The sequence below is a fragment of the Artemia sp. Qi Xiang Cuo genome, chromosome 14 (genome assembly GCF_049724085.1).
Source record: "Artemia sp. Qi Xiang Cuo chromosome 14, ASM4972408v1, whole genome shotgun sequence".
Classification (NCBI taxonomy): Eukaryota; Metazoa; Arthropoda; class Branchiopoda; order Anostraca; family Artemiidae; genus Artemia; species Artemia sp. Qi Xiang Cuo.
The window spans coordinates 31,647,716-31,660,487 of record NC_142807.1 but is presented as its reverse complement, the minus strand read 5'-3'; the positions used below and the strand labels follow the sequence as shown (position 1 = coordinate 31,660,487).

The 12,772-nt window shown below is 34.0% G+C and overlaps 1 protein-coding gene across 1 annotated transcript in view; it reads right to left on the bottom strand.

Moving 5' to 3' along the window:
• LOC148944366 (uncharacterized) overlaps positions 1-12,772 on the bottom strand; it is a 469,003-nt gene that overhangs the window by 229,035 nt on the left and 227,196 nt on the right. The window contains exon 10 of the mRNA XM_089099911.1: positions 8,114-8,189. Coding sequence (XP_088956037.1) covers positions 8,114-8,189 — 76 coding nt within the window. The remainder of the gene's footprint in view (positions 1-8,113; positions 8,190-12,772) is intronic.

Genomic DNA, 12,772 nt, shown 5'->3' with positions numbered 1-12,772 from the left:
CATCTAAAAAAAAAATCTTGAAAAATGTCATGAAAAAAATCTCTGAGAAAAAAACGTCTCGAAGATAAAACATCTCGGAAAAAACGTCTTGAAGAATAATGTCTTTAATAAAAAAACGTCTCGAAGAAAAAAAGCGTCTCGAAGAAAAAACATCTTGACGATAAAACCATAACACTTGCACCTAAATTTCCATAAGTAAACAATAATACCCTATACTATTACAGAACAACAACGTTTGTGCCATACTTAATCCTCAATTATATCCAGGGGTTCTCCACTTGACTAGCGATCCTAAGGGGAAAATATCTTGAAAAAACGAAATCTAAAAAAATACCCCTTAAACTATTACGTAACAATCAAGTGTACATAATAGATCAATAATCAATAATACCTGTGTATTGAGGGGCTAGCAACTTGAGGTATACCTCCTAAAGGCGTTGGTAAAGTGCCTATGGCCTCACTACTCTAATTACGCATTAGGATAATCATCACGTTATTCTTTATTCTTAAGTTATTAGGGGTTACTTTCGTTTCTAATTAATTATAATTGGCGTAGTTGAAGATCTTCTAGCCGCATATTTCTCTATTCTTCAGTTTTGGTTTTGATTCGTTCTGATCCTCTTTGTTGCATGCCTTGAAACTGCATGGTTTTTATTCTTCACTTTCGTTTTTGAATCGTAGTAATTCTCGCTGCCACTTTTCTTCTAACCGTATATTTCCTTGTTCTTAGCTTTTGTCTTTGACTCGTAGTAATTCTCGCTGTCGTATTTCATCTAGCCGTATAGGCCTATTCCTTAGTTGTTCACTTTAATTTTTTATTCGTTCTGAATCTCGTTGTAACAAACCTATGAAAATGGATGATTCTTTGATTCATTAAAAAGAAGGAGGAAATGAATTCACAGCTGAACTTCATACCTCAATTGAAATTACTGACTTGAAACCTCATGACTTAGAAGTACAGAATACATAACAGTAGTGTTACATTAATGATAGAGAGAAGACAGATAGGACATTACGGTATTAATGATAGAGAGACGACATATAGAACATTACTGTGTCAATTAAAGAGAGAAGACAGGTAGGACATTACTGTGTCAGTAATAAGAGACGGGGAAGGTTGGACATTACAGTGTCAATCTAAGAGATGGGGTAGATTGGACATTACTGTGTCAATGAAAGGTACGCGGCAGGTAGGCCATTACTGTGTCAGTGAAAGGTATAATACAAATAACAGCAATATTTTCTTTTGTATGGATGTTTTATTGTTTACTATATTCATGTTTTATTGTATGGATGTTTTATGTTTATGGATTTTTATTGTTCATTGTATTGGTGTTATATTTGATGTTTTATTGTATGGAAGTCTGATTGTTATTGCAGGGATGGTTTCGATATATGGTTGAATATGTGTGTTACTTTATGATTGATTATACGTATTGTTATATGGTTGGTGTATTATTTAATGTTTTTTTTGTATGGATGTTTTATTGTATGGATAGGTGGATTTTAATTGTTTTTCAGGCTGTTATAGATGTTTTAATGTTAGACATGATTCTTCATTGTAGCATGATTATATGCTTTGACGCTTTTACTCTGACATTGAACGTGGATATAAAAAGCCCAATACTGAGTTAGTATCTCAGTCAATGAGTTGAATTTGATTATCAGTTCATTAAATATAATACAGAAACTTCAACGATGTACGGTGTTTTCGATTGTGAATTCATTGGTTTAAAGAAGTCAGCTTGTGGTGTAATTTTTGAATGTGCGTTTTTATTTCTGACTACAGATCGTAGAGAAGTCTCTTGTTATAACTGGCACATCAACTACAATATATATGCTTACAATAGAGACATGTGACGCAATACATTATGCATTATAAACAAACTAGGTTTATATAATAAAGTGATACCCTCATTATATGATGGAGAGATGGACCTATACATGGTACAAGAGGAAGTTGGAGAAATATGTAGTTTTTTTTGGTGTGACAGCACTATACGTGAAAGGCAATGTACTTACTGATAAACTCTTAATCGACAAAGGCAAATCGGACATTCCAATATTCAACTTGGAAGATTTTAATTGTGAGGTATTTCCGAATAAAATACACAACCCAGAGGACGAGGTTCCAGGAAGAAGAAGAACAAAAAAAAATCCGTGATATAGATTGGGATTACACCAAGTGGCTGATGAACGATGATGAATTTTTATAATACCCATCACACCCATGACTATCCAACGGTCTTTTTAAAGGCCATCAAATTTATAAACACTTCGTAACCATGGTCATATGAATCTTTTCTGTGCCTTGACAAAAAAACTCGCATTGTACTAGTCTGATTTTTTTTCCATGTCATGAATTTTAAATGGTTTGTGAGCTTAGTAAATGAGGCAAATCTTACTTATTTTTTATTCCGGCCCAAAGTCCTCCAACTATCCCCCAACCCTACACCCCCTTTCTACACCCCCTTACACCCCTCCCCCTCCTTCTATCACTAAAAAAGTGAAGATGAACCATTTTAAGAAAGTGTGTTAACGTGATAGTGTTATTGTAGTATCGAATGCTGACAAAGAGAAGTGTTTGAACTATGAAACAAGTATAAGTTGTAGCACTATCGGAAACGTATGCCTGCATTGTCATGGCAGTGAGGAATTAAATTTCTTTTGAGTACAAAAAAATTTAACTCCTATGATGGTGGATGATACGAGACTGAGATCTCCGGAGATGATTGCACTCAAAGAGAATGCCCACACAAAAATAATAGTTGATGAAGAGGGGCATCTTCTTGCCAGTGCTTTTGGTAACATGTTACCTAGTGTTAAACCCTATTTTCAGCTTTCGGGTATTAGTATTCAACGGAAGGTCAAAAGAAGACAGGCCTACTTTTCTACTAATATCATAAACCATATCTTGTCAACGGGGTGGAACTGTTACCTGTATAAAAATAGTGTGATAATAAACAGCAAACTTGTCGGAAAAATAAAAAGGTCGTTGCTAGAAAATATCACTAATGAATATAAGGATGAATCGATGAAAAACAAAGTGCCAGCAAACGTTACTACCATTGATCAAACAGTCAATGAACGAAATAATAGCAAAGATGAAATGCATATTGAACATTTGGATGACCCCCCAGTAAAAATGTGTTCACATTATAGTATTATTGTAGCAATAAATGCTGACAAGGAGAACTATTTGAACTATGAAACAAGTACAAGTGGTAGCACTATCGGAAACGTATGCGTGCGTTGTCATTACAGTGAGAGTTTAGATTTCTTTGGAGTATCCAAGAATTTCAACTATTCACATTGTGGATATGCGAAAGTATCATTTCCAGAGATGATTGCACTCAAAGAGAATTCCAACATAAAAATAATCGTCGATGATAGAGGACAACGTATTGCCAGTGTTGCTGGTAACACATTACCTACTGATACATCCTATCGTCAGCTTTCGGGTATTAACATTCGACGGAAGGTCAAAAGAAGACAGGCATACTCTTCTACTAATATCTTAAACCTTATATTGTCAACGGGGTGGAACTGTTACCTGTGTAAAAATAGTGTGATAATAAACAGCGAACTTGTCGGAAAGGTAAAAAGGTCATTGCTAGAAAATATCACTAATGAATATAAAGATGAATCGATGAAAAATAAAGTGCCAGAAAACGTTACTACCATTGATCAAACAGTCAATGAACGAAATAATAGCAAAGATGAAATGCATATTGAACATTTGGATGACCTTCCAGTAAAAATGTGTTCACATGATGGTATTATTGTAGCATTAAATGCTGACAAGGAGAACTATCTGAACCATGAAACAAGTACAAGTGGTAGCACTATCGGAAACGTATGCGTGCGTTGTCATGACAGTGGGAGTTTAGATTTCTTTGAAGTTTTTTTACCCAAGAATTTCAACTATTCACATTGTGGATATGTGAAAGTATCATTTCCAGAGATGATTGCACTCAAAGAGAACTCCCACATAAAAATAATCGTCGATGATAGAGGACAGCTCCTTGCTAGTGTTGCTGGTAACACATTACCTACTGATACATCCTATCGTCATCATTCGGGTATTAACATTCGACGGAAGGTCAAAAGAAGAAAGGCCTACTCTTCTACTAATATTATAAACCTTTTTTGTCTACGTGCCGGAACTGTAGCATGTGTAAAAATAATGTTTTAATAGACAGTGAAATTGCCAAAAAAATAAAAAGGGCATTGATAGAAAATATGACTAAGGAATAAAAAATAAGTAAGATTTGCCTCATGTAATAAGCTCACAAACCATTTAAAATTCATGACATGAAAAAAAAAACTATTTCAGACTAGCACATTGCGAGTTTTTTTGTCAAGCCACAGAAAAGATTCATATGACCATGGTAACGAAGTGTTTATAGATTTGATAGTCTTTAAAATGACCGTTGGATAGTCATGGGCGTAATGGGTGTTATAAAAATTCATTATTTTTCATCACCCACTTGGTGTAATCCCAATCTATATCACGGATTTTGTTGTTCTTCTTCTTCCTGGGATATCTTATACATATATTCCGAGAAGGAAATCGGAAACCATCTGCTAAAAAATCGAACCTTGTCCTCTGGGTTGTGTATTTTATTCTGAAATACCTCACAATTAAAATCTTCCAAGTTGAATATTGGAATATCCGATTTGCCTTTGTCGATTAAAAGTTTATCAGTGGGTACAATGCCTTTCACCTATAGTGCTGTAACCCACTTGGTGTAATCCCAATCTTTATCACGGATTTTTTTTGTTCTTTTTCTTCCTGGAACCTCGTCCTCTGGGTTGTGTATTTTATTCGGAAATACCTCACAATTAAAATCTTCCAAGTTGAATATTGGAATGTCCGATTTGCATTTGTCGATTAAGAGTTTATCAGTAAGTACATTGCCTTTCACGTATGCTGCTGTCACCCCAAAAAAACTACATATTTCTCCAACTTCCTCTTGTACCATGTATAGGTCCATCTCTCCATCATATAATGGGGGTATCACTTTATTATATAAACCTAGTTTGTTTATAATGCATAATGTATTGCGCCACATGTCTCTATTGTAAGCATATATATTGTAGTTGATTTGCCAGTGATAACAAGAGACTTCTCTACGATCTGTAATCAGAAATAAAAACGCACGTTCAAAAATTACACCACAAGCTGACGTCTTTAAACCAATGAATTCACAATCGAAAACTCCGTACATCGTTGAAGTTTCTGTATTATATTGAATGAACTGATAATCAAATTCAACTCATTGACTGATATACTAACTCAGTATCGGGCTTTTTGTATCCACGCTCAATGTCAGAGTAAAAGCGTCAACGCATATACTCATGCTACAATGAAGAATCATGTCTACATCCGTACAAAAAAACCTCAAATAAAACACCACGTCAACACACTTTCTTAAAATGGTTCATCTTCACTTTTTTAGTGATAGAAGGAGGGAGAGGGGTGTAAGGGGGTGTTGGAAGGGGGTGTAGGGTTGGGGGATAGTGGGGGACTTTGGGCCGGAATAAAAAATAAGTAAGATTTGCCTCATTTACTAAGCTCACAAACCATTTAAAATTCATGACATGGAAAAAAAAATCAGACTAGTACAATGCAAGTTTTTTTGTCAAGGCACAGAAAAGATTCATATGACCATGGTTACGAAGTGTTTATAGATTTGATGGTCTTTAAAAAGACCGTTGGATAGTCATGGGTGTGATGGGTATTATAAAAATTCATCATCGTTCATCACCCACTTGGTGTAATCCCAATCTATATCACGGATTTTTTTGTTCTTCTTCTTCCTGGAACCTCGTCCTCTGGGTTGTGTATTTTATTCGGAAATACCTCACAATTAAAATCTTCCAAATTGAATATTGGAATGTCCGATTTGCATTTGTCGATTAAGAGTTTATCAGTAGGTACATTGCCCTTCACGTATAGTGCTGTCACACCAAAAAAACTACATATTTCTCCAACTTCCTCTTGTACCATGTATAGGTCTATCTCTCCATCATATAATGGGGGTATCACTTTATTATATAAACATAGTTTGTTTATAATGCATAATGTATTGCGCCACATGTCTCTATTGTAAGCAAATATATTGTAGTTAATGTGCCAGTGATAACAAGAGACTTCTCCACGATCTGTAGTCAGAAATAGAAACGCACATTCAAAAATTACACCACAAGCTGACTTCTTTAAACCAATGAATTCACAATCGAAAACACCGTACATCGTTGAAGTTTCTGTATTATATTTAATGAACTGATAATCAAATTCAACTTATAGAGTGAGATACTAACTCAGTATTGGGCTTTTTATATCCAAGCTCAATGACAGAGGAAAAGCGTCAAAGCATATAATCATGCTACAATGAAGAATCATGTCTAACATTAAAACATCTATAACAGCCTGAAAAACAATTAAAATCCACACATCCATACAATAAAACATCCATACAAAAAAACATTAAATAAAACACCAACCATACAACAATACGTATAATCAATCATAAAGTAAAACAAATATTCAACCATATATCAAAACCATCCCTGCAATAACAATCAGACTTCCATACAATAAAACATCAAATATAACACCAATACAATGAACAATAAAAATCCATAAACATAAAACATCCATATAATAAAACACCAATACAGTAAACAATAAAACTTCCATACAAGAAAATATTGCTGTATTAAACCTTTCATTGACACAGTAATGGCATACCTGCCCCGTACCTTTAATTGACACAGTAATGTCCAATCTACCCCATCTCTTAGATTGACACTGTAATGTCCAACCTTCCCCGTCTCTTAGATTGACACAGTAATGTCCTACCTGTCTTCTCTCTTTAATTGACACAGTAATGTCCTATATGTCTTCTCTCTATCATTAATACCTTAATGTCCTATCTGTATTCTCTCTATCATTGAGACAGTAATGTCCTATCTGTCTCCTACCTATCATTAATATAACACTAGGCATAACATGTCGTCTTCAGTATTTTGATGTGAGTTACGACCTTCTCGCTGATATTTAAGGATTATTTCAAAGCCATTGGTACTTATGTGTTATACCGCCAACACTCAAGAAATAAGGTTAGGTTAGTCTTAATGAAAAAAAATAAAATATAATGAAAATATAATACTTTACAATCAAATTTGGGTTATATATTTGCACTTTAGGGGGGGGGGTGTAACCTAACCTAGCCCCCACCCGTTTAATGTGTAAATATATAGCCGAATTTATATAATTTTAAAGTATTCTGTCAGCCGCCACTTGTTTTTTCCACTGAGAGTAAGCAAATTGTTTCTTGATACAGAAAGGTAAAACCCGTTTGTTTTTTAGTTTCACACAGCGTAAATTTGAGTGTTGGTAGTATAATGCACAAGTACCAAGCCATTTTTTGAATTTAGAAAAATATGTATGTCGCAAGTGATAAGTCTTGTGTGTACGGTGAGTTTTAGAGAACACTCCATATTAATTACCCGAGAAGCCATTAAGGTACGCAGGAACTGTGAGGCCCGGTAGATGAGAACCATTCCAGAACCTAGGATACACCTTGTTCCGTTTTGCATAGCTCTTCTGAGACGTCACAAAATTTCACCATGAAATATCAATGATTATTTACAGCTGCATGAATATAACTGTAATACACTTTTAACGTCTTGGAAAATACTTCTAGTAGTTTTAACGGTCTTGAATGTTCATTTGAAGCTTTTGACTGCCTTGGGAAATGTATATCTAGTTTTAGGCATCTACTGTTGTAACTGTCGCTTTGTTTTCAGCAAGCCTCACTGAATCCATGTTTCATCACCTGTCATTTTCCCCTTAATTGAAAAAGTGGTTTGGGAGGCCAAATGGTATGGAAGTTCACTCAATAATAAAATTGATTTTGGAATAGCCTTTGCGGTAATAAGCAAAAGGTAATTAGGCCTATTAGTACAATGAAAAGCAATGATTTCTCTATTGTAAGAATTCCAATAATACTTAACGGCACCGTTGAGTTATAAAACTAGGCATTATAATGTTTTTTCAAGAAAAACTATAGTTTCAGTTCAATTAATTATTTTGACTACTTACAATGGAGGGTTTCTTCTAGATTTTCTTGGTTTATCTTCTCCCCACTCCCCAAGAAACGCAGAAGATCTTGACCGACCTAGAAAAGAACACAATGAATGCCAAAAAAATGTAGAACATATGAAGATGATTTCAATTTTTCCTATTCGTAGCCTATATATTTTTTCCAAATTAATTTAGAAAGCATTTTCCTCAAAATAAATTTTTCAAAGAAAGGTAAAGAGCTACATGAAGCCAAAAATGAGAAGTTAAAGATTAAGAAGCCAAAAAACTTAAATGAGTTTCCAAGCATGAAACTAACCACAACTTAATCATCAATAAATAAATGAAGCCCAAAACGGACAGAAATTACATCAAACATCGAATAAAACTCGAAACGGCTAGAAACAAAGATGATTGGGGTTGACTCTCCCCATGCTTTCTGAAAAACAGAACATGACTTGCACTTCACACAAAAAAATCCGTATTTCAAGATGAATGTTCCTATATCTCATAATTTGGAAAAAACATCATAAATATGATTATTGGAAAAAAAGTTGATGTTACATATATATATATATATATATATATATATATATATATATATATATATATATATATATATATATATATATATATATATATATATATATATATATATATATATATATATATATATATATACAAAGTATCAATATATGGATATTTTTGTGTAAAATGCAAGTTACGAGTAGGAACCTATCAGAAGGTACTGGACGTACATAATTTATTCAAGGATTATCGATCGACTCTACTGGGGTCAAGGTCAATTGATTTGTTGTTGTTCGTCTAGGTGTAATGACTCCAGGGAGGAAGTTTGCACATGCGCATTAACGGGGGAGACATGTATTTATCTAGGACAAGAGGGGGAAGTGGATTTCCTAGAACTTGATTTACATAATCGACTATGACAAGAGGGGAACTAAATTTCTGAGAGATTGATTTGCATGATCGAGGGGAATTATTGATCCACAAAAGGGAAATTAAGAAACAATATGGCTTCATTGATCTTTAGGTCTGAGGGATAAATGGTCTTTAGTGACAGAGATATATTAATATTCTATTTTTAAATATGGCTTCTCTGATCTTTAGGTCAGAATGATAAATTGATATTCTATCGAAACCATAATATTGTAGCTAGGAACATCTGAGAGATGAAGAGATTAACGCGGAAAAGGGTTTCCTAGGAATTTCAAATGTGACAGCGCAGGGATGCCAAAACAAAAGGAACACGCAGAAATTACTTTTAGGGTATTATTTGGGCGAAACCGTTTGAGACATTTTAGAAGATGATTTTAGAAGATCATTTAGAAGATGATTTGGGGTGAAACTCTGTGGTCATTATAATACGCAAGTTCCTTTTGAACAGTGTTTTAATGTCCACAACCCCAACCCCAAACGGCCCCCCGGGCCCCAAAGGCCCCACGGACCACCAAATGGACCCCCTCCCCCCGGGGCACCCCGAGCCCCAAAATCCCCCCCCCCAACCCCAAAGTGTCCCCAAAGGGCCCCCAGACCCCCGGCGCCCCAAAATGCCCCCAGACCCTCAATTTCCCCCCAACCCCCAGGGCCCCAAAGGGCCCCCCATTTTTCATACTTTTTTATTTGCGCATTTTGAGACACAAAAGGGCCCCATCCCTCCAACTTTTTGGCTCCCCCTCCCACCATTAGTGTTTTGTTGTGGTTTACCTTGTCACAGTTACATTCTCTTGATTTTTCAAAGTTTCTTTTGGATTTTTTTCGTTGAAATGCAAGAGTCGGAATATTTCAGTAGTGTTTTGTCGTGGTTTACCTTGTCACAGTTAAATTCTCTTGATTTTTCAAAGTTCATTTTCAATTTCTTTCGTTGAAATGCAAGAGTTGGAATATTTCAGCATTGTCTTGTCGTGGTTTACCGTGTCACAGTTACATTCTCTTGATTTTTCAAAGTTCATTTTGAATTTCTTTCGTTGAAATGCAAGAGTTGGAATATTTCAGTAGTGTTTTGTCATGGTTTACCTTGTCACAGTTACATTCTCTTGATTTTTCAAAGATCATTTTGAATTTCTTTCATTGAAATGCAAGACTTGGAATATTTCAGTAGTGCTTTGTCGGGGTTTACCCTGTCACAATTACATTCTCTTGATTTTTCAAAGTTTATTTTTGGATTTCTTTCGGTGAAATGCAAGAGTTGGAATATTTCAGTAGTGTTTTGTTATGGTTTACCTTGTCACTGTTACAATCTCTTGATTTTTCAAAGTTCATTTTGAATTTCTTTCGTTGAAATGCAAGAGTTGGAATATTTCAGTAGTGTTTTCTGGTGGTTTACATTTTCAAATTTACATTATCTTTATTTTTCATAGTTGATTTTGAATTTCTGTCTTTGAAATGCAAGAGTTGAAATATTTCACTAGTGTTTTGTCATGGTTTACCTTGTCAGAGTTACATTCTCTTGATTTTTCAAAGTTCATTTTGGATTTCTTTCGTTGAAATGCAAGATTTAGAGTATTTCAGTAGTGTTTTGTCGTGGTTTATCTTGTCACTGTTACATTCTTTTGATTTTTCAAAGTTCATTTTGGATTTCTTTCATTGAAATGCAAGAGTTGGAATATTTCAGTAGTGTTTTGATGTGCTTTACCTTGTCACAGTTACATTCTCTTGATTTTTCAAAGTTCATATCGGATTTCTTACGTTGAAATGCAAGATTTGGAACATTTCAGTAGTGTCTTGTCATAGTTTACCTTGTCACATTTACATTCTCTTGATTTTTCAAATTTTATTTTGGGTTTCTTTCATTGAAATGCAAGAGTTGGAATATTTTAGTAGTGTTTTGTCGTGCTTTACCTTGTCACACTTACATTCGCTTGATTTTCAAAGTTCATTTTGGATTTCTTTCATTGAAAGGAAAGAGTTTGAATATTTCAGTAGTGTTTTGTCGTGGTTTACCTTGTCACAGTTACATTCTCTTGATTTTTCAAAGTTCATTTCGGGTTTCTTTCGTTGAAATGCAAGAGTTGGAATATTTCAGTAGTGTTTTGTTTTGCTTTACCTTGTCACAGTTACATTCTTTTGATTTTTCAAATTTCATTTTGGATTTCGTTCGTTGAAATGCAAGAGTTGGAATATTTCAGAAGTGTTTTTTCGTGATTTACCTTGTCACAATTACATTTTCTTGATTTTTCAAAGTTCATTTTGGATTTCTTTCGTTAAAATGCAAGAGTTGGAATATTTCAGTAGTGTTTTGTCGTGGTTTACCTTGTCACACTTAAATTCTCTTGATTTTTCAAAGTTTATTTTGGATTTCTTTCGTTAAAATGCGAGAGTTTGAATATTTCAGTAGCTTTTTGTTGTGGTTTACCTTGTCACAGTTACATTCTCTTGATTTTTCAAAGTTCATTTTGGATTTCTTTCGTTGAAATGCAAGAGTTGGAATATTTCAGTAGTGTTTTGTTGTGGTTTACCTTATCACAGATAGATTTTCTTGATTTTTCAAAGTTCATTTTGGGTTTCTTTCATTGAAATGCAAAACTTGGAATATTTCAGTAGTGTTTTGTCATGGTTTACCTTGTCACAGTCACATTCTCTTGATTTTTCAAAGTTAATTTTGGATTTCTTTCGTTGAAATGCAAGAGTTGGAATATTTCACTAGTGTTTTGGCGTGGTTTATCATGTCAGAGTTAAAATCTCTTTATTTTTCAAAGTTCATTTTGGATTTCTTTCGTCGAACTGAAAGAGTTGGAATATTTCAGTAGTGTTTTGTTATGGTTTACCTTTTCACAGTTACATTCTCTTGATTTTTCAAAGTTCATTTTTGGATTTCTTTCGTTAAAAGGAAAGAGTTGGAATATTTCAGTAGTGTTTTGTCGTGGTTTACCTTGTCACAGTTACATTCTCTTGATTTTTCAAAGTTAATTTCGGGTTTCTTTCGTTGAAATATAAGAGTTGGAATATTTCAGTAGTGTTTTGTTTTGCTTTACCTTGTCACAGTTACATTCTCTTGATTTTTCAAAGTTCATTTTGGATTTCTTTCGTTGAAATGCAAGAGTTGGATTATTTCAGTAGAGTTTTCTTGTGGTTTACCTTGTCACTCTTACATTCTCTTGATTTTTCAAAGTTCATTTTAGATTTCTTTCATTGAAATTCAATCGTTAGTATATTTCAGTAGTGTTTTACTTTGCTTTACCTTGTCACAGTTACATTCTTTTGATTTTCCAAAGTTCATTTCGGATTTATTTCATTGAAATACAAGATTTGGAATATTTCAGTAGTGTTTTGTCGTGCTTTACCTTGTCACAATTACATTCTCTTGATTTTTCAAAGTTCATTTTGAATTCCTTCATTGAAATGCAAGAGTTGGAATATTTCAGTTGTGTTTTGTCGTGGTTTACCTTGTCACAGTTACATTCTCTTGATTTTTCAAAGTTCATTTTGATTTTCTTTCTTTAAAATGCAAGAGTTGGAATATTTCAGTAGTGTTTTGTTGTGGTTTACCTTGTCACACTTAAATTCTCTTGATTTTTCAAAGTTTATTTTGGATTTCTTTCGTTGAAATGCAAGAGTTGGAATATTTCAGTAGCGTTTTGTTGTGGTTTACCTTGTCACAGTTACATTCTCTTGATTTTTCAAAGTTCATTTTGGAATTTCTTTCGTTGAAATACAAGAGTT